This window comes from Gallus gallus, chromosome 2, assembly GCF_016699485.2.
Source record: "Gallus gallus isolate bGalGal1 chromosome 2, bGalGal1.mat.broiler.GRCg7b, whole genome shotgun sequence".
NCBI classification, from domain to species: domain Eukaryota; kingdom Metazoa; phylum Chordata; class Aves; order Galliformes; family Phasianidae; genus Gallus; species Gallus gallus.
In genome coordinates this window covers 62,797,054-62,819,554 of record NC_052533.1, presented here as the reverse complement: position 1 = coordinate 62,819,554, position 22,501 = coordinate 62,797,054, and the positions used below count along the sequence as shown (strand labels likewise).

General features: G+C 43.1%; 1 protein-coding gene across 3 annotated transcripts in view; it reads right to left on the bottom strand.

The window, feature by feature from the left end:
* NEDD9 (neural precursor cell expressed, developmentally down-regulated 9) overlaps nt 1–22,501 on the bottom strand; it is a 94,425-nt gene that overhangs the window by 29,772 nt on the left and 42,152 nt on the right. The window contains exon 1 of one of the 3 annotated variants that reach the window (XM_418946.8): nt 6,789–6,862. The exons of the other annotated variants lie outside the window; for them this stretch is intronic. Coding sequence (XP_418946.4) covers nt 6,789–6,800 — 12 coding nt within the window. The 5' untranslated portion in view covers nt 6,801–6,862. Of the gene's footprint in view, nt 1–6,788; nt 6,863–22,501 lie in introns of those variants that run through there. 3 annotated transcript variants of the gene reach the window in all.

The following is a 22,501-nucleotide window of genomic DNA, read 5'->3' as shown; positions in this document are numbered from 1 at the left end:
GGGAAAAAAAGGATAGAAAGAAAGAATGCAAAAACGTGTGTTTTGAGTTCTCAGTTTTACATTTTCTGGCATTGGTGAGCAGCCTTCTCCCAGACAAGTTTTCCTTAAAAGAACCCCCTGCTCCCAAATTTAACCCTTCCATAGACAGTGCTTTGGGGAAACAATCACAGCTCAACTCTTGAGAAACCACAACTGAGTAGCAATAAGACTTCAGTACTGTTGCAAACTTTTGTCTGATGTCTTTGACTTTGGCAAGTATGATTTATTGGTTTTAGCTCTAAAACTGAACCAGGACGTGCTTCTCCCATCTTTCTCTTAAAATTCCCCACAGAAAGGAAAGCCAGCCTTCCCATCACCCAACCTTACCATCACCCACCAAGGTCAGTGCAAAGCAGCTGCAACTTGTGGTGATGCCCTGAGAGTGCAGGTTACCAGCAGGACAGCAAGGGGACAGGAAGGCAAAGCTGCTTGCTGGTCACACACTGGGAGGGCAGGAGGGTCTGGCTGGCAGTTGGGGCACAGGTCCCACCAGGGTCTTCTCCAAGACACTTGCTCCAAGACACAAAGCCAACAAGCACCTCAACACAGCTCAATTTTTGGCAAGCTGACGTTTTCTAGGGAAGCAAGTCCCCAGAGATGAAATCAAGAGAGTGTGTTTTAGCTAGTAATAGTTACCATGATTATTCTCAAATTGAAATAAAACTTCATCTGTGTTCTCGATTGCATGAGAGAATGGTTCATGTGATTTAAGGGCTGCAAATGAGAGGAAGAAGGATAAGAAAGGAGAGAGGAAAAAAATGAGGTTATATCAGCTTGTAAACAAGGCCTTTCTACAATAATAAAATGCTTAAAGTAATAAATCAACTTTTATCTGAATATAAAGTCCCTAGGACAAGGGCATTCATGAACCTACTACTGCAAAGTGCATGCCAAGCAGGTAATGTACACTTCTAGAAGCTTTGCACTTAACTCTTAAAAAAAAATCCTTGAAGAGAATCATAGAATTTTCATGATCTGTGCTTTCTTCCCACTGCCTTCAAGTAAGCCAGGCTGGAGGAATTGAAATCCAGTCCTGAGATGGCTCAGCATTTTTTGAGATTAGTTGTGATCAAATGATTCCCATTATTTCATCTGCCGAATTCTTCAGCCCTGGTGTAAGCGAGTCCTATTTAAGAAAGGGCTTCTGATGTGTTGCCTGCACTTCTGTAGTTATACCCCTTCTTACTATTTTTCCTTTTCCAGGCAACATAATCCACTCTGACTGTGCATGTAGCACCTTTAGAACAAGCATAAAAATAGAAAGGCAGGAATAGGCTTCATCCCTACGGAGGAAACAAAAATGTACAGTTTTTGTCGTGCTACACGCTTGAGTTCCTAGGACTGCAAACTATAGCTTTAGCAGTTCTGTTTCTTGTCAAATACAAGCTATGTCCAAATCTGCTGTGGAAAAATGAACTCCTTAAAATTAAGACAGTTTCCACTACTGTAATGTCTAGACCAATAGGCAAAAGAAAAAGGTCACTTGCCAAGAGTAGCCTGTGATAGGCAGCAAAACGCAAGGGCTGTACTCTTTACTGCTGTAAAGAGACCCAGCTTCTCTGATACTGAGAGCTGCAGCCATTTACAGGCAGCAAGAAGTACTTTTAAACGCAGCTTTACTTAGCAGTAGTCTGACTTACAAATATTTATGGCGTGTATTCAGCAATATTTGTTTGGCAGTACGGTCCCACAGGACCGTCTGATTAATCCTGCTGCAGACCTACTAGAAAAGCATGCTTTGGCAGTCAGAGTACTGTTGTAACAGATGAATATCCACTGCTTTTGTGGGTATTCAGAGAGCTTGTATTACATCAAGAAGCATCTTATAATTGGCTTTCAAATTTATGATTCCAAATGTAACTGAATGTGGGCTCTTAGAAAGATAGATCGTCTCTCCAGAAGTTCACCTAACATCTTTAGTAATGGCAATGAGACATGAAAGAAACCCCCTGACTCCATCATGTTTTTCTACTCTACACAGGCAGATAGTTCACAAAGAGGATTCTTAACTTTCCCGAAGTTGGCCAAAGAAGCCAAACAGATACATCCATTCCAGTAGTGGAGCACAGAGGTTGTGTGCGAGTCAGAATTTCCTCATTTCAACTTTTACTCAGGTCACCCGTCACACCTGACCCTAACGCAATGACTCCGGTGTTTGTAATGTTGAATTGCCTAGTACCTGTTGCTTTACAACCAAACAAATTTATCCTGAGACACCACACGTAAGAGGTTCAATGTTCAGTGATAAGATATCAGTATAAATACAATCTTTTCTAACTCTGACTGTTGCTGTGCTAAAGATTATGAGATTCCAAAGGTGATGCTGTACACAGGACTAGGAACTGCAGTCCAGCTGTTAACACTGAGGTCACACTAAAACTTTCTGACTTCTCCAAACGCAAGGCTGCATAGTGCAAAGTGGTGGCTGTTGGCTTTGAAGGGCTGCAAAACTTTCCTTTTGCACTTGATTTCTTTTTCCTTTCCAGAAGATGTTTCCATGAAACCTCACTATTAGGCAGTTCTCCTGCTCCCTGACCTGGCAGGGTCCCTCTGATCCCTGTCCTCCTCTGATCACGTCTTTAGATGGCATGGCATTGCTTGGAGTGATTAATGTTGTGTCAAGGAGTCTCAAAGCAAAGTAATAGTCCAGTGTAACTGCACTCTTTAGTAGGCTCTTAAAAGTGCAAGCGAAACCCCCAGATAAGCAAACACCCAATGCCTCTTATAACATCTAGGGTCTTACTGATTTGGAACGACCGAAAAATAGAAGGAAGACTGTTCACATGGCAGTTCTGCTTCCCATCCTGTACAAGGAACTACTGGACAGAGACAAACTGGACAACTAGCTCTTGATGAAACAGACTTACTAATGAGCAGCTGTTAGCACAAAAACACAGAAGTTTAGAAAACATTCAGAAAATCCCAAACAAACTGTGTGCTGTTGTTAGCTGTAATGCTTTGTCATGGCTCTTCTCCTTCCTCTGAAACAAGTCCTGTACTGTCTCTAAGCCTCTGTATCTCCACCTGTAAAAAGGAATTAACAGCATCTTGCTATCCTATGAAGTCTTTAAGACTGCAAACAAATTCTGTCATGAGTTTGTCATATATTCTGAGGTATTAGGCCAAACACCTCTCTTAAGACTGCAAATAGATACCTGACACCAAACTGGAGACATATAAAGCAGTCCCTAAATCAACTGGGGAGTGAAGAGCAGAAATCTGAAAATGACAGTGGTTCTCCTACTGTCAGGAAGGAGCCAGTCCTGCTGCTACTTCTCACTAGTGCTGCTGATGCTAAATGCTACCGGGCCTGATCCTGCCTGACTTTGGCCATCACCCTTCGTACACACACAGAGGAGAGAAAAATCATGAAAATTCTATGTAAGTTCATGACTTTAACAAAGGCAGTTTTCAGTTTGTGGCTTGTTTCTCTAATATGATTTTTTTTTTTTTTGCCAAGGTTTTACAGCTCCTATTTACTTCTAGGTTTGATTGTCACACTGTGATTGCTGAGATACCAAGGAAAGGAAAAAAAAAAAAAAAAAAAAAGGAAAACAAAGAGGACTGGTTAGTAAAGTACAGGCAGTTCTTTTCCCTTTACATGGCCCAATGCTTAAAGTCTTTCATTGCCAGGGTTACAAGCAGCTTTTCACAGGCATTTCTGGTTGGGAATATAGTATTTCTTCCCAGTGACACTATTTTGTTTGTCTTGGCATGCAAGCATTGTAATCAAGTCTATATATTACAGCACTGTGCCTAAGCACAAATGGCAGGCATTTCAAGCCCTATTTACTTAGGTTTCTTTCTTGCCCAACAAATTATCTAAAAATAGATAATCAAGACCTCATACTTTACATCTACGTCATTCCTTTTGGCTTAAGTGAGGTAAGGAATGTAGTTGTTCTTTTTCTCTCCTCTTTCACCAACTGTTTGGAAACTTCAGTAAACAGATAAATCTCCCTTCCTCCTTTCCCCCTCTTTTTTGTCTCATTTGTGAACAGCCAGCAGGCCACAAAAGCCTTGTTATGATAATGCCCCCGTCCTTTTGCTTGTGTCACACTTGTATTACCAGAGATAGGACACTGGAATTACCAGGCTGAGAGAACCTCTCTCATCCATGAACTTTTTTGATCACAGTTACTCTCAGATATTTCTGTTCCTACATGTTGCATTTCAGCCATAACTGCTTCATCCTTGGAATCATGGTCAGGGTTTGGTTCCAGAAGGGGTGGATTCCACCTTCCAAATTCAACAATCCTGGAATGGCATCCTCTGAGAACTTGATGGGATGCAATTTTGTGGTACATGGAGGCTGTCATCAAATGAGGAAGAACTCAGATATTGCCACAGTACAGCTGCACCCTACAGGAATTAGTTTCTGAAAGTAGCTTTCAGTCAATTAGGACCAAGAAATGCTAACAACCAACCTGTATGTATTTGTTACGCTCAACAGTTCCTATCTTCCCATGGCTCAGTTAGAATAACTCTTGTATTCTCCCGTATTTAACTTGAACAGCTGAACAGGCCTTAACCTGGGGTCAAATGTGTCCTTGGCTCACAGTCACATCTTCATTGAATTTCACACAATGTGCAGAAGATAGAAGTGTACAGACACATAAGGTTAAATTCTGAACTCGCTGAAATCCACAGGAATGTCTCGCTGGCTTTCAGGGGACCTGGACTCGAGTATTATCTTAGAAGAAGGTTTAAAGAGTGGAATGAAGAATAAAAGAACTTTGGGTGAAAGAACAAAGAGAGGGAACAAAAATTTTCAAAACACTTCTGAGTGAAAAAGGAGGGAAGATGCAGACTTAATAGCAGAAAAGAACTGTAGACCAGAAATGACCCCAGGTTAGTCACATTGAAAGTGAAGACAGTAGTGCTGGAGAGATGCACTCAGGGTCTCCCACACAAGCCAGTTCCTGTTCTGCCCAACTCTTATAGTAAGTATCTCAAACACTTCAGTAAATATGGCCTTATCTCATAGACTATCACAATGAAAGTAAAGAATGACAGCTCCCAAAGTAATGCCACCTGGAGAACACTCAACCCTGCACCTGGATGCTCTGTCACCCCTGAAGTGCTGGCACGTTCCCAGGCAGGACATGAGTATGTTCTGTTCCTTTATTTTCTGTATAGAATAAAAAGCGCAGGGCTGTTGTTTTCCCATGGAAAAAAAAAAAGAAAGAAAATAGAGAAAGAAAATGAGAGAGACTGAATGAGCAGGTATTTTCTTTGTGTTACTCGAAGGGTAAGGAGTAGACCTAAGGATGTTTGTCCTAGCTAAGCAGTGTAAGGAACTGCTTCACATTTCCCAGGGAAAGTAAACACCCTTGTCTGAGAAGGTTTTTGAGGCCCAAACTCTTCTTGTATTTAAGACTTGCTCTTTCTTTGCTCTGTCTTGAATTACGTAATCACTTCCTCAAACCAAAATGTTCATCCCAACCAGACAGGGCAAGAGAAGCATTACACAGCAGGGAGGACTTGCACATTTTAAACCACTACCTTAGTAATTCCTATTCCAGCAGCGTCACTGGACTACACTGGAGGTGTTCAAGGAACGTTTGGACGTTGTGTTGAGGGACATGGTTTAATGAGAACTATTGGTGATGGGTGGATGGTTGAACCGGGTGATCCTGTGGGTCTTTTCCAACCTTGGTGATTCTATGATTCTGTGATAAGAAGTGTGATCCTACAGCATAGGAAGGATGGATGGTGACAAGACAAGTCAGGAAGTTGTTATAACTAAGTAGGACCGTTATTTTGCCATTGGGACGCAAGTGTCACTCCATCACTGACAGCTGGAATGCATTTCACAAGGTCTGGACTGACAGCAACACGCTGCTCTATTACTCCCAGTTGCCTGATGCTTTCTGGTAAAGCCTTCCTAAGCAGGTAGAGTCTGCCTGGAGCAGTCTGAGGGACAGGGGAGGAATTCGATCTCAGACTTGGATCAGTTATCAGAGAGAATTATAATCAAAAACCAAACGAAACACAACAAAAAGCATCAGATCTAGCTCCAAGTTTCCAACGTCACAGAGTACCTCTGCCTATCTGCAGCGGCAGCTTTGAACACGACCTGCAAGCCTTCCAAGTTTGGGTATGAGAGCTCTGGGAAGTCTGGGCTGAGCTCAGAGACCCACGGCAGAGCTCCTCACGTGTGCGTGTGTGCGGAACGAGATGCAGCCATCTCCAAGCATTAATCCAGCGTCCCCTTTACAAAGCTCTGCCCAAGTTCAGCCAGAAGACAGGCTCTGCTTCCAGAATCTCCCAGTCTGTAACGCGTGTGACACTCCTCCGTCACCTCTTCACTGATGCCGGAGTTATTTTTGGCGGAGAAAGGACGGTTTTTCCTCCCCTCCCCTTCTTTCCAATCGCACAGGATTACGGTATGTCTGCGCGGTAATCTCACGCCCCGTGGGCAGTGCAGAGCCTTCACGTAATTTTAGGGTGAAACTCTCCACTTCTGCACCTTCTGAAGAAAACTCCAGGAAAAGGTCCAAACCCCGGCTTTTATTTAGCGGTGGAAAGAAGGAGAAGCTGTCTATTCGCCTATTCTTTGAAGTAAGCAGTTGTATTATTTCCCCCGCCGCCCCGCGGACGGACCACCCCGAGAAGAGGGGATGACCAGCTCGCAGGGAGGGATGCAGCACTACCTGCCGCAGACACCACACACGCAGCCCTGTTCCCGCCGCCAGCAGGGACTGCTGAAAGCAAAGCCCATCCCCATCCCCGCCGCCGCCGCTCACCTTGTACTTCATGGCTGCGCTCCGGCTCACCCCGCCACGCTCCGCTCAGCGCCGCATCGCCAGCGCTTCTCCCCGCCGCACCGCCCGCCCCGCCGCCAGGCTAGCCCGCTCATTTGCATAACGCTCTCCCATTGGGCACTCTCCGCGAGGTGGCCCCGCCCTCTGCCGCTCCCCCTCTCTGCCTTTCTCGCGCCCAGGGGAGCGGGTCAGGCCGGGGCTGCCCGCCTTGTGGTAGAGCCCGTGTGGTTGTGATGCCGAGGCACCTCGCGCTCTGTGCGCGGACAAAAGGCCTCTGTCTGTGGCACCCGAGCCTCTGCCCGTTGCTGGCAGATCTCCGGTCTTTACGAGGCTCAAAGTGCCCTGGAAGCGCCCCTCAGAGTTGGTCTTCCTCGCCGCTAGAGTCAAAAGCGTTCAGGCATTGGGTATGCACAAGAAGAGCCATGTATTTAAACATTAATTAGACACCAGAGGCCGGGACGGCTCAGTGGCTTCAGTAACCTGGAGATGGCCGTTAGGAAGAGTGACCGTGGCAAAACGAGGGTTATTTGAGTGGGAATCAGTGACTTTGGTATCGTGAGGGCAGGAAAAAGAACAGCGAAAGTCAACGTGCAGTGATCCCCTGTGCTTTTTAGTTGGACCCCTTAATCGGGCGTGATTACCGTGGCGCACGTAATGGAAACCCTTTGTGTATGGGACGCACTCCAGATTGTTTGGATGAAGAGGAAATAAATTCTCTCCTTTTTGCCCGCGCTGGCCCTCAGCCAACATTTCTAGGCCACAGATGGACTCGAGGCTATTTCTAGTGGCCTAAGGACAAACAGCAAAGAATAATCTTCTACTGCCGGACCGCAAACATAACTTCATTCCATAGCACAGTGATATCCGTGCATTCTTACGCGACTAATCCTCTAGAGAGGGATCCTATTGCTGAAATGGCTTCAGAGCTTCTAAAGAATGCAATACTTTTATCTGTAATCTCCTCCTCCATTCTCTTGTTCTAGGATAAAATAAGTACTAGACATGTTCACTAATGGTTATTTTTCTTTTTCGGTACTGTTTTCTTGCCTGCACATGCCCTGATAGCTGATCAAGTATGTGCTCTGTGACCGTGGTCCCCATGCATTGCCATAGCTTTGCTGGCTCCTTGGCCTCATGTTGTCTGTTTACGCTCTTCTGAGTGTAACGTCAGAATAAATTGGAGTAGTTTCAACAGGATACAGCTTCATTTATTTGCCATACCTTCTGGACCATTTTTTTAAGAAAAAGCTATTTCAGTGATTATGCGTGACTAGCTTACTGTTAGGAGAGCGTAAATCTCTTTGGAGTGCTTTTCCAAGCATAGAGTTTGACCTCCGAATTTCTTTTTGCATGTTATTGCCCTTCATTCTCTAGGGATAATTTTTTCTCCTGGGGTATTTGTGCGAAGGGCAGAGAATGCAAGGGCCAAAGTGGTAGCATGGAGTTGGACTGGCACCCAAATCCCGTTCCCTGAATAAAGCCTGCATAATCTCTTTATGTGAAAGCCTTCCTTTCTGGCACCATTGTCATGAAGATGAATGCATTAAAGGATGTAAAAGCATGTTAATAAGGACTGGGTAAGTATTACAGATAAAAGCAAGGAAAGTAGAATCATATTTCTGACTTCATCTGTATTTTTATGCAGAGGGCATCTGTTTTCCAGTCATCCCACCGGTACCGATACTTTTCATGTAATTGGCATTTTCCCTTTTTTGAAGGGCTTTACAGTCACATTACGAAACCTAATCACCATTGAGAATCTGTGCCTCCTGCTTCTGTTTTAGCTTGCATTGCTTTTGATGCATTTGAAGTGTCCCTGACTGATTTTAATATGAGGTAACGGATGTGTGAATGTAAAATTCTGGCTGGGTTGTTCCCCTGTATTTATTGTTTTGCTCACCATAGCTCACATTAAAAACTTTTAATTAGATGCTACTGGAACGACATTTTACGTATCATATCCCAAAACTGACTGATGCCAATAGCTATATGCTATAATAGTAATTGGTATTTTACAGGGAGGAAAAAAGATTGCCATCTCACACCACCTCCTTGGTAAAGCCCCACTGCTCATTTGAATCATGCGTCCTCCCTCTCTCACCTCCTCCATTTACAACCACAGCTTTTCTTTGCTCTTTGAGTGGGTCTTTAATTTCCCCGAGGGTGAAATACCCCCGCTTAGTGCGACACATGTAGCAGAGCTCCCAGCGTGGCAGAGCTCCCCGGTCTATCGTGAATATCAGGAATTAGATATACCTTGAAAGAGAGATTTTTAAATATGATCCTCTAACCTTGGCATGTTACTATAGAAAGTGATGATTGTGGAAAGTACAAGTCTGTGGTTAGTGCAAGCACTTTGCTTTCTGCAATGACCTTGATGACGGTTGATGCTTTTACTATGTAACATTCTATTTCAGACGTAGTCTTGGAAAGTTTAAAATTGGTTGCCTTGGATAATCAGCTAAATTATACAATGGAACATGCTGGTGAGGAAGCCAGGACCTGGCTCTGCCGATGTCTGTGTTGTAGAGGCAACTTGAGCGATGCTGCCAGGATTTATAACGATGGGGCCCTATTGAAGTTCTCAGGAGGGTAATTCATGTAATGTGTCTTTTTGCTTCACAGCCCAGCAATGAATTGAATCACTGCCTCATATTTTATGCTGCTGCAATTTCAGTGGAGTAGTAAATGGGTTTTGTGACTTTGCCTTGTGCCTGCATCAATGGCCTTTGTTTCTTTGCTTTTGCCTAGGGCAAATTAATATAACTCTCTGCTCATTTGGGCAACCCAGTGCTCATCTCCTCACACACCACCCTGGTGAGCTTATTGCTTGCTTTATTGCTCACTGTGCCACTGGTAGGAGTCCTCTTTATGCCCTCCAAACCACCAGCCGAGTATATTTGAGGTGTCTGGGGGTCGTCAGCAGGTGAGATGGCCCTGCAGCCAAAGGGGTGCTTGGCCAAGATCAGTGCTTACCCCACAGCCCTCGGTGCACAACATGAAACAGAACTGTGGGCCAGGCTGGGAGGGGAACAGCCATTGAAACAAATCAGCCAGCTATTGCCCTGTGACAACTGATAGGAGATGAACACGAGACAGATATCCTGCTCTGAAAGGTTACTGAAACAAAACTCCCTTGTTCCGCTTTCCCCATGACACAACCTAGGAAAAGAGAGGCACAGCAGAGTGTCTCCCTCACAGTTGAGAGAGCCTTTTCAGGAAGGGTCTGTGAGCCTGGTGTTTTGGAAGCACTGAGTGATCTTTTTTTCCTACACAAAGCCCCAGCTATCCTTTGGTTAATGTTGTGCAGCATCTGCATCACTTCTTGCTGTGATACTTGGCCAGGGGATTAGGATTAAAATTAATTTAGTTATAGTATCACTGCACTTCATGAACCAAGGAGAGCCTTGATAATCAACCTTGATCCTATCACCTATATAATGCTATGCAGAATGGTTCAGCTGGTATTCAGTGGACAGAATTTCTTCAATATAGAACAGTTTTGTACACAGAATGGTGGAATTTGCTTGCTTGGAGAAATCTATGAAAAGAAGATGAAATGCTGCTGTTTCCTGAAAAGAAGGTTGACAAAAATTCACCACTGATGTGGGCTGGGTTCTATGTCTGTGTGGACAGAAAGGCCACCTCTCCCACCTTAGGAGGAGATAACAAGATTTCATTCTCATCCAAAGAAGGGAATATTTTGCATTTCAGCAGATCAAAACAAAATCTACTCTGTTTTCCAAATCTTTTCAAGCAGGCAGTTTATTTCATGTAACTATAGCAGAAGTCTGTGCTAACGGCACAAGGTTAGACAGTGATCCCTGCCATGATCAGATGTAAATGCAAGGGTCAGATTGTGGAAGAAGAAGTGTTAGTAAAACATGTTAATTAAAAAATGTTAACTATCTTTTTAAATGCAACTATACCGTTCTGCTTAAGTTGCCTTTAAACTGCTGCATGAGTTCACTTGCCTTGGTCTATAATTCTACATTTCCTTTAACATTTATGAACTGATCTTACAGGCATCCCACATCCTTTTTATAATAAAGCACAAAAGCTGTTAACATTCTCAAGAAGGGCATTTTATGTGGTATTTCTTCAAGGATCGCTCGTTTAACTCTGTAAGTCAACCATCAAGGCCCTGCTTATTGAACCTCCTTCAGATAAAGGGAATAAATGCAGCCCCCTCTGTCCCCTCTGTTTTGCTTCAAATGCCAGCCAGAAAGAAACACACTGGTGTCCTCCCACCCAAAAGATTTAAAACTGAATCCAGCCTTTGTCAGCCTGAGAAATCATGGAAGGCAACTGTGGTTTAGATATTCTGGCACTGGGCTATGACTAAGCTACCAGCATGATCCGGTGAACAAAAAAATGCAAAATCTATTCCAATTTAACATAAAGGATGAAAACAAATACTGCTACAATTTCCACTTGTTGTTTGAACCAGACATTCAGGTTCTCAGGAGGAAATGAACATGGGAAAGGGAAACAGTGGAACTGCTATTAAGACAGCATGAGGGACCCATCTCACTCTGGGGAAAGGAAAGGAGAGAATGTAAAATCAAAACAAAGGACATTTATCTCTGCTCTGAGGCCGAGTACTGACTGTAGATGAGGATGGAGGAAAACAGCCCATCCAGGCCTGTGCAGCACAGCTGACCCAGCAGAGCAGAACATGTGGGTCAGCCAAAGGGATTCTCATCCTGAGCAGCATGGGCAGGAATTTCTGGAAGATGGCAGGAATTGGAGCTGAGCTTCCACCTATACTGTGAGAAGCCAAAACAAGTAGGAGCCTCAATACCATTGAATGTGAGAGATGGCAGAAGCTGGTGCCGGCGTAGGCAATTTCTGCCCTTCACAAAAGCTGCAGCACTGTGGCAAGCTGGGTTCCTAGCACCCTAGGACCTGGTGGTGTTGAGGAGGCAAGAAGAATGTAAGGTATTTCAGGAAGGCTGGAGAAAGAAAAGAATGTCAGGATGCAGCATGCACTGGCCTATTCCTCCCAGAGATACTGTAAAAGGCTTATTCATTTCCCAAACAAACAAAACAGTCTTAACAGTTGTGCTGGTAGAATACGCTCCTTTATTTACCCTTCTGGCACTGAATGTTTTTAATACATGAGTTAAAATATACAGGCTTGCTTCCAGACGTGTGGCGTGCATGCCATTCAACCTACTGATGCCAAAAGAGGGATTTTTTGTTTTTGTTTTTCTTAGAAAAGATGAGAAATAGCACAACTATGGAGGCTGCAAAAGACTTCTGTTCTCTCTAGTTCACAGTTGTGTCTGTGACATATGATAAACATCATACAGGGAGATTGCTCAAGAGGAAGATATTCTTAGGCATCATAGCTAGTTTAAGATGAAAAGAATGGAGAACTGGAACTGGAATTGCCTCAGACAAGAAATTTCCCTGTAACTTAGGCGTGTTAAGCTCTTCATAGAATCATAGAATCATAGAATCACCAAGGTTGGAAAAGACCCACAGGATCACCCAGCCCAACCACCCACCCATCACCAATAGTTCTCACTAAACCATGTCCCTCAACACAACGTCCAAACATTCCTTGAACACCTCCAGGGTCGGTGACTCCACCACCTTCCTGGGCAGCCCATTCCAGTGCCTGACCACTCTTTCAGAGAAGTGGTATTTCCTAACATCCAGCCTGAAATCACTACAACGACCCTTCAGGTAGTTATAGAGAGCACTATAGTCTCCCCTGAGCCTCCTTTTCTCCAGACTGAACAATCCCAGCTCCTTCAGCCGCTCTTCATAAGGCCTGTGCTCCAGACCCCTCACCAGCTTTGTTGTCCTCCTCTGGACACACTCCAGGGCCTCCATGTCTTTCTTACAGGGAGGGGCCCAAAACTGGACACAGTACTCGAGGTGCGGCCTCACCAGTGCTGAGTACAGGGGGACAATTACTTCCCTTTTCCTACTGGAAACACTATTTCTGATACAAGCCAGGATGCCATTGGCCTTCTTGGCCACCTGGGCACACTGCTGGCTCATGTTCAGTCTAGCATCAATCAATACCTCCAGGTCCATTTCCTCTACACAGTCTTCCAGCCACTCTGCCCCAAACCTGTAGTGATGCCTGCGGTTATTGTGGCCAAAGTGCAGGACCCGGCATTTGGTCTTGTTGAACCTCATCCCATTGGCTTCAGCCCAGCTATCCAGCCTGACCAGATCCTTCTGTAGGGCCTCGCTACTGCCAGGCAGATCGACACTTCGTGCAGTTACTTGAAGTCATGGCGTTAGCATCTAAAAGCTAGTGTTTTCTCAGCAGAGGCCTCCCCACACACGTGCAATATGTAGCAATTCCCACCTCCAGAAGCCTTGTCTTGAAGGTATTTTTCTCCTGAGTATATGTGGAGGGAGGTTGTACAGAAACATGAAGCAACAAAATGGCATATGAAGTGGAATCTATTACATAGATTTAAAACCACATTAAATTCCTTTAAGTCACACGAATACCCTTTGCAGAGTGTTTTTACATCATAGCCCCATCCCAAGGAGCCGGGACCAAAGAAGGTCCTTTACCTAAACACTCTTTGCTTCTCCCTGACTGGCAGAATACGCACTACTTCAGCTTGGCAAAAATTCAGAACTGCCCCTAAAATGCAGTTCCTTCTGATTATCAATTACCCATCAGTTTTACAGATAGTCCAAGTAATTGTCCTTTGACTGGACTAGGCAATTGTGTCCATTTTGATTGCAAAGCCTGTGAGGTTTTTTTTTTTTTTTTGTCTCTGCTTTTAAGAACCTCCTTTTGAACATCTCCCATGCTTATTTTAGCATAGGTGATCTGCTGTTGTTGTATTTTATATTCTCACTTTCTCCATCTCTCGTCAACCAGCCTTCCATAGCACCAAAAGCATTTTCTCTGGTAGTGCCCCTTACCAGCAACCAGTTCGTTTCAGCGGGAGGAGGGGAATCAACAGTGAAAATAAAATGAAATGCAAATTGGGGATTAAAAAACAACAACAAAAAAAACCACTCCAAAGGGGAAAGTCCTGTTTTGCCTTTATGACTAAGCTTCCCATGAAGTCCCGGCCTGGGGGTGATCTGAGGGTTTAGGAATTTTAGGGAAATTTGCTTCTTTTGGAGGGGAGGATGTGCAATAGGAAAGCGAGCATCTTTCCTTTCTTTTGCTTCAGCCAGATTTGTGGAGACTCGTTGATACCCATAAGAGAGAAAAGCATGTAAAATATCTCACACTGACTTGTGTTTTTCTCTTCTTTGGGCGTTGGTGTTTAAACTCTCATCTCATCCTCAGTGCCAGTTTTAATCTTCACAAAACTGCCAAAAATGGTTATCTTTGCTGCCATCTGTTTATGGTCTGCTCTCCCAAAATCATTCCTTAAAGGAAAATGACTGATTTCCAAACCCCTCCTCCTCTTCTGTTATTTTTAACAAGCAATTCAGTCCAATGTCATTTAAAGAAAAGATCATTGCCTTACTTTGTGTTGCAGGACTCTCAGGAAACAATACTAGAAGAGGAGGAACGTGGGAACTCTGTTCCTTCTCTTTTCCATTGCTCTTGTTCATGAACTCTGAATGCTTCCAGCAATAGGGTAGCCAAAGATGGGGTGAAAAGGACAGAGTGTATTCCCATTGGCAAAAGTTCCTTTGACTTCACTGGGACCAGGATTTGGCTCACACCACACATCACCCCAAGCTTTGGCTTTGACTTAATTGGCTCCTCTTAGCAGATTGTCTCTGCCGAGGGAAGCAGCACTGCAGATAACTCAGCTGTCACACATATCCACCACTGTTATTCTTTCACTGACTTCAGGCTCGATACGGACACTGGCTGAGCTGATAGAAGCACCTGTCTCCAGTCTATGTGAAGAGAAGGCTGCACATATCAGTTTCCTGATCTCTCCATCACCTACGTTCTCTCTTCTGTCTTTACCCTCTGGATCTGACTTTTCCCACACATCCTGATTGACTCATGTTTGCTCCTGAAGTCTAATGTGGGCTTGAGTCATGGGGCTGACATGAAGATTTGACTCCCCACGTCCTCACAGTTCAGCCTTTTCTGGGAGCTGTATGGCTTTTATGAAACTACTTTCCAAGAAGAGGCATAGCTCATTTTTTTGTGCCATAAAGCCCTGAAGTATGTATGTCTGGAAGCCATTGCTATAAAACTCTTGGATATGTCAGGGTGTTAGTGAGGCTGTCCTTTTGCTTCACAGTTTTGAGACAGTGTGTTGGCTTTGCTTCTCTGGTCAGTAAATAGGCACTGTAAAAGGACCCCTCTTTCTATGAAAAGCAGGGCTTTTGAAAGGGCTCCCAGCTACTGTGGAATGATTCCACAGTGGTGTTCCAGAAGCTTTTGTTCCAATGAAGATCATGGTATGGATGAGTCTTCACGGAAAAAGAAGATTGAGAGGGCTGTGCATACACAATCCCCTCTCCCCAGAACATAAGGAATGGTCAAACATGACTATCTAGTGGTATAAATGTGGGCTCAGAAGCACGAGAGTCAAAGAAAGATGTGCTGGGAGAGCAGTTTTCAGGTGTGTACATGTAGACAGGGTCAGAAGGTTTTGACTAAAGCTGTTGGACGTATCATTTCATTTTCCTCTTTTCTCAGGGATAGGTCTTCTGGTACAGACTGATCAAAAGTCAGAAAGCAGGAGGAAATGCAAAGATCTCATATGCTGAGTCCTAGTCTGAGCAAATGGGTGAAGGAAAAGTCTGTTGGACCAATCTGTATTTGAAGGAACACAAACCTCTGTTTGGAGGAATGGAGGGAAACATTTACTTGAATTTGTGGGAAAAGGGAAAAAAGGCAAGAAAAGGAAGATGGGTAGAGAAACAGACTGTTATTAATCAACTTAATGAGAGAGAAATAGTCTCTTATTAGGATAGGAACATTAGGGATCCAAAGTACCTCACACCTCGTGAGGATCAGTACAGATTATACCCTTTTCTGCCTTTTGAAAAATCTGTTACCCTCCTTACTTTGCTATTTGAAACATTTCACACTTGGTAAATAACAAAAAATGTGGTTCTTAAAGATCAAATTGCGTTCTGGTAGCAGGCAGGATAACTTTATGAAGACAGACAAACTTTTGTTAAATCAAATAAATATATATATATCGCACCAGAAAGTTATGTAAGATTCTATTTTAAAATCATCTGGTCCTAATTTGCTAAATTTACTGCCTCAGAGCTAATGCCAAGCTGCTACACTTGATTTATTGAAATACTTTAGCACATTTTTCCATCAGGCTATTGTAGAATGTATTTACTGCCTTTTTACTATTGTGAAAAAAATGCAGACTTTCTGAAGAGCTTACTGATAGTTTCTCACAGGATGCCAGGAGATATGCAGATAGTAAACAATGCTGTGTGCTTAGGAACATTCCATTCGATTTTCAACTCTTTTTCCATCTTTCTTCTTTGCAATTGAACAAAGCGATCCATCTGGTAAATGGATGTTTGAAAATGTCCAGTTTGTGCCAAACCACTTTTCTTAAGCACAGACTACTTTTTTTTTTTTTTTCTTCAGAAAAACATTTAAACAGCAGCCATACTATGATGCATTACTAACCATTAAAAAAACACATACAAAATCCAGACAGTGGGTGGGGGGGGAGCTGGAGTGGAAGAAAGCTTAACAAATATTCCATTAAAAATCTATCTAAAAATATCATGCTAAACAACCTACTTTTTTTTTCTTAATCCCTTTTCTTTCCCTGAAAAGTCTGTCCAAATGGGAAATGGCTGCTTGGGATTAAAACCTAAGTCCTGTATTCAGCAATTCCATTGGACATGCGCTTAACTTTACGCATGTGCTCAGCACTGCTTTACGCATGCGCTTTCATTTGTATGTGTGCTACACTGAACTGGATCCTTGACGAGTCTGTGTCTACTGCCACAAGAAAACTGTGGTCAGAACAGTTGTTTTTTTTTGAAGGTTTTGAGAAAGAGTTGCTAGCTTTTTTTTGTCATCCTGCATCCATCTCCCATGGAACTCACCCCAAAAATGCAATGTATTCTCAAGGGTTTTGGATGGAGCTCTGGTTCATGCCTTTCCGTAATTTTTTTCATCTCTCTATAGTGAACCCAGAAGTGCCAAAATACCACAAGCAAAGGGAATTTTTCTGGTATTTCCAGCTTGAGCAGAAGTAGGTAGTATTAGACATCTCTTTTATAGTAACTCAGACTAATTCAGACCTAGTCTAATATCTAACCATACCAATACTAAATACTAGTCATACCCATACCTCTTCTCTAGAAGTTCCCATATATCTAAACTATCTGGAAATTTTATTGCCTGCTTTCATTTTCATACCTTTCTTTCCTCGTCCATCTCTACAACTACTCTCTGTTGAGTCTCAGCTTCAGACTCTGAAGTCTGCAAATCAGCTCCATAGACCTTATCTTCTGCCCGTCTTTGAGTCCTTAAAATCCATCCCATTTTAAAACCCAAATTTCTGAAAAATTCTGAAGATCAAGGGACTGGGTTTTTTTTTGCATTTATGCAGCAAAGCATTGGGATCTGAAAATCAACTTCAGAAATGCATCAGCGCTTTTGAATTCTCTGATCTCAATGGCAGTACATCCTGAGGAGTTGGATTTGCGTAACAGAAAGCTTCAGAGAAAGTATGAGGGTATTTGATTAATGCTGACCCTAGTAAAGCTGACTTGAGTTTGGCTATGGCTCTGAGACTTCATCTGTTTAGTCTCAAGACAGAGAAGACTTTGTCAGCTCTCTCAGTCATACAGTGCCAAGGCAAAACTGATGTTTAGTTGATATCCACGACTGTGTTGCACGTTTGTTTGCTTCTGACATCTCAAGAATTGAGGGCGTTTCAGTTTATTTTTTGGGAAATGGGTTACCAGGCTGTTGTAGTTTTTGTAGTTGTTACAATTGTTGAAGAAGGACTGTCAGAAAATGGGAACTGTGTTTTACCCACCATGAAAGGCTCCTGCTGTTCACCAAGTACAAATCTACTGAGTCTCCTCAAATGCTTCTGTGCTGTAGATACTTGAGATCCACTCATAAGGAAACAAACTGACATGAAAGGGAAGTAGAAAGGTCACAGATGGGAAAAGAAATGATTCAGCGCTCATTTTTGTAGACTGGCATTTGTGTTTGCAGGTCAAAGTCACTGTAGAGTTGTGAATGTTCTGTGTTCTGCTCTAGAAAGGAGGTAAAAGGCACATGACAAGCAAAGTGCTAAAGGCTAAATCTAATCTGACACCCCATGAAAATGAGACAATTGTGTGCTAGCTGGTTGAAGTCCAGAGATGTCGCCTCCCGTTACTATCATTTGTTGAGTGGTTGCCAACATTTGTCCATTTTCAGAGCCCCATCAGTACTATAGAAGAGCATTTCTGGGAGTTCTCGGCAGTCTGAGGAAGAGTGGAGCTTTGTTTTTTCTGGAGCTAATCCCCTTAAACCACTTCCTCTTCCTATTGGAGTGAGGTTTTCTTAATGCCTTTTTGTATGTTTTGTTTTGTTTTAATGACCACTGCTCTTGGGGCTGTTTCCAGGTCTCCCTGAAAGGTCAAATCTGCTTTTCTCTTTGCTTGCCATTCATATGATGAGTAGCAATTGCTCCTCCTGCCCCCATCCCTCAGGCTTTTAGGCTGCTCTGTTTGCTGACCTCAGTCCCATTCTTTGAGGTTGACAGTGGTTATTTCACTATTTTACTCATTAGAGGAAAAAACAAACAAACAAACGAGAAGAGTTGAGTTCCGTAAAAACTTCTGAATTTATATCTGTTCCTGCTTTTATTGCTACTTCATCCAAATACCTGAGTAAATAAAATTGTGTCTACATCTTTTTCTGTGCAGTGATACAACAAAAGACACCTGATGCGGACAGGCATTTGTCCACCTGCAGCCCTGGACAGCTTTCAGCTAACCCTTAATGTTTGTTGTTTTCTCTTGCAGAGCTTGCTCAGCATTTTGGAAAACAAAAACAAACATGTATGTGACATGTTTATCTAGTTGTGGTTCTAGAGTTACAATGTATTATTAGTAATTACACGTCCCCAGATAATCTGAATTATGTCAGGTATGTCGTTTTTATAGATACATGTGCTGTAACCACTGATTAAACTAGCCATACATGCCGAAGACCACATCTGTCTTTAATTTGTGCAAGACCTTGGTGGTGTTGAGAACCCACAAGCTGTACTGAAGCTGCTCAGTTTTATGAGTGATTACTGCCACTGGGACCAGTCCAAATAATAAAGCTTATGCTGGAGCAGGTGACAGTTGCATTCATATGTGTAGGGTAATAATTCTAACTTCCTATGTGCAGATAAATTCAAATAGATGAACTCTAGATGCTCACCGTGAATGATGTAGTTAGTTAGGGAAAAATCTGTCGGGGCATGAGAAGACTTAATTTAAAAGTGAGTGTAGCTTTCAAGCAGTAACTACTTCCTCTCTCATCAAGGATCTGCCTTTTTATAACACTTTCAAGTTTCAGAATTCAGAGCTGAATGGCATGATGAATTTTGCTTCCTTCTCTCTTCATCACTTGCAAATAATTTGTGATTTTTCTCAGGTTGGCTGATTTCTGTTCAACTAATTTGAAGGGCTTTTTGCTCATATCATGCTTTCGCCTGTTAGAGAATTTCTCTTGAAATCTTTTCCTGCTAGTCATGACTCTTAATAACTCCCCTTCAAAGTTTCATAAGTGAATTAATTGCAGAGCATGCCACTTTTGTACCAGGTGAGGTTAGAAATCAAGTGTTGAGATGATATGAGCTCGCTTCTGGACTACAGCTGTGACTGATCTGAGTAAAGAAGTACATGAGAAGAAGCTGGTTTATTTAGGCGTTCTTTTTAGCAGAGGAAAATAAGGGAAAGCTTACAGGTTTTTCTCTGGTGCATGTTGTAGGATGGCAATCTCTGTATTGCTGGCTGTTCTTTGAGTTAGAGTGGTAGAGTCATCATTGGTATTTTGCAGGCAGGAGACCGAGGCACTTAGTGACTTACTGATGATGACACAAGAAGTTCATAGCAGCTGTGGTGCAGGCAGCCATGAGCTGATACCCAGCTGTTGGATACCCAGCTGTTACAGCATGGCTCAACAGGGAGCTTGAAGTAGAGCTGTGTCTTTTCTGGATCTCTCCCAGTATATCCTTGACTGTATTGTAATGCTACAGATACAGCTAGTGGAATTTTCCTTGCTTTTGGCTCTGTGTCCTCCTTCTTTTCCAAAATTAAAGTGGTTTGGAGGTTCAGTTCACTTAAGCACGTGAATACTTGAGAGGTGGATTTTCAGAAGAAAATGTGGGTCCAGCAGGAATGGGACTGGGTTGCCTAAGTAAGGAATCTATGGACAAGTATCCTCAGATGACATTTAGCTGCTACTCCAATAGATCCTGCCTCATTATGCTGACCCTCACACAGCTTGCTGAGAGCTGGGTGCCTGAACCTTCTGAATCCAAACTGAATATTTGTTGGGATTACAGCCAAGATATCTAAACAGCCTGGCTCAGTGAGCTGGAGTTTGAGACCTGCATCTCCCCGCCCACAGCTGCATTTCTTCTGGCAGAAATGAGATACACAGAGGGGAAAACACATAAAATAATAATCATCATGTCTTCAAAATATGTTTGAGCTCTTTCCAGGTAAAATTTTGATTCACAAATTCTGGGAGCAGGAGATGTTTGGTAGTAAGAGTAATAGCAGTAGAAAAACCCAGGTCAGTTTCTGACTCCTTGGATTCAGCCAAGGGAAAATTCATCCATTGTAAAATCGTCACGGCCTACTCGCTTCCGCTGCCATGACCTCTGTCATTTCTATCCCGTAAACAGAAAGTGGCCTCTTCCATGGTCCAGCAAGGAGCAAAAAATGATTCACTGCAGACAAGTGTCTCAGTGCTCAAAAGTAGCCAGTATGATTTCTCCCAGAACTCGTGAAAAACCTGTTAATTTCATGCAAGACATGAAGAATACAAGGATATGGTAGAGGGAAATCACTCCTTTTAGCTGTTATTTGTTTCTACTAATTTGTACCACGCTTAAAAGCAAAGACCCCTAAATACATTACTGATTCAGTAGCCTCTGCATTAATATCTTACTCTCTGCACTGGCACTTTAACTATTTTGCTAGCTACAGCTTCAAAATGCCTTTCTGGCTTTTTTTGAGAGCGAAATCACACCTCACTCTGAGAGTTACTAGGTCACTCACATTCAGAAAGGATGTGGTTTTCCTGCTCTGTAGATTGTGAAGCAGAGCTGCATCAAAATGGATTCTGACAGTACCGGTGCCAGCGGTGACAAGTGCTGACATTTTGTGGGTGCTGAAGGGCTTGGTGGTATTGAGAGCACGAAACCCTGCCTTTCTTTCTAAACCTTATGCACACTGTTTGAGAGAGTGAAGTTTTAACCACATGGCCAAAAGACAACAGCTAGAAGGCCAAAGGGATACATGCAGTGTAATGGTTCTCAATGCAGTTGTTAGTACAGCTGGCCCTTACTTACTCTTCGCTTTTGCTTCTACTCATATTGAATGTGTGTAGCAGGAATGCTAAGTCACAGCCTGAAGCAGTGATTGAGCACCTGGTGGGAAGGCAGGGCCAACCCAAAGGAGCTCAGGTGCAAGCAATGCACCTGATTGACTAAAAGGGGTGAGCCAGGATCCACCCCCTCACAGATCTCATTTAAGGGTTGGCAGTGGAGGTGAGAGTATCTTACTGGATATCCCTGCATACCTGAGGCTTTCTGAAGGTGAGCAGCTTTTTTTGTTTGTTTGCTTGTTTTTTCTTCTTCCCCCCCCTTCTCTCCATTTGTTTGGCTTATGCATTTGGCCTATTTTCACTCAGTGCAGCCTGGGACTCTGCTATCCCATTGTCATTCCTGTGTTTTCCATCATGTTATAGTGTTACAATGCATCACTTTGATAAATCTCTTTCCTCCTCTGCAGAAGGTACCCAGCTAGACTTTTCTTCCTGGCTTGACTCTATATCTGCAAAGCTGTGTTGTTCAAGGAATCCTTATATGGTACCTTTTTATTTGTCAGACTTACAGTATGTGTGTCCTAGTACTCAGGAGATCTAGTCTGTACCTTGCAGCTTTGGAGGGCTTCACTGTGCTCACATACTAGTTTCTGTAACCACTTCTCATTGAGTTATGAGGTCCTTAGCAGACTCCTCAGGCATGTAGAAGAAATGTGGATGGAGACATCTGCTCACTAAACCAAATGGGGTGAATCAGCTGTAGTGCTTCATATAAAGCTTTTCCAAATTTTCTCATATTTCAGTGTCTATGCCTCTTTATGGATGAAGACCAAAGGTTTTCTGTCCTCCTTCCTGATAGGTTTTTGATAAATCCACAAATTGAGAAGAAGGGGTTCATAATATTGATTATATTCTTCCACTCAGTAGCAAGGAGTTCGGGTAACCTTGGTCTGACCAGTTGTGCACAGCTGTGCAATTGTAACATCTACCCATGCCCTAGGAACATGTGCCATACCCACTGCTATTAGTCAGTGGGTTAATGCAGGCTAATGCTCTGTGGTAAATCTATAGCTTCACCATGCTTTACAAAACTGGAACTACTGAATGTACTCAGCAAGGATTTGTTTCTCTAACGCTAGCACTGAAATCATATCTCCTTTAGAGGGAAAAAAAGGAAGCTGCATAATCTCAAAGTCCTTAAAATCTTGGTTTGAAAACGCTACAGAAGAGAAATTCTAGGGAGATATTTGGC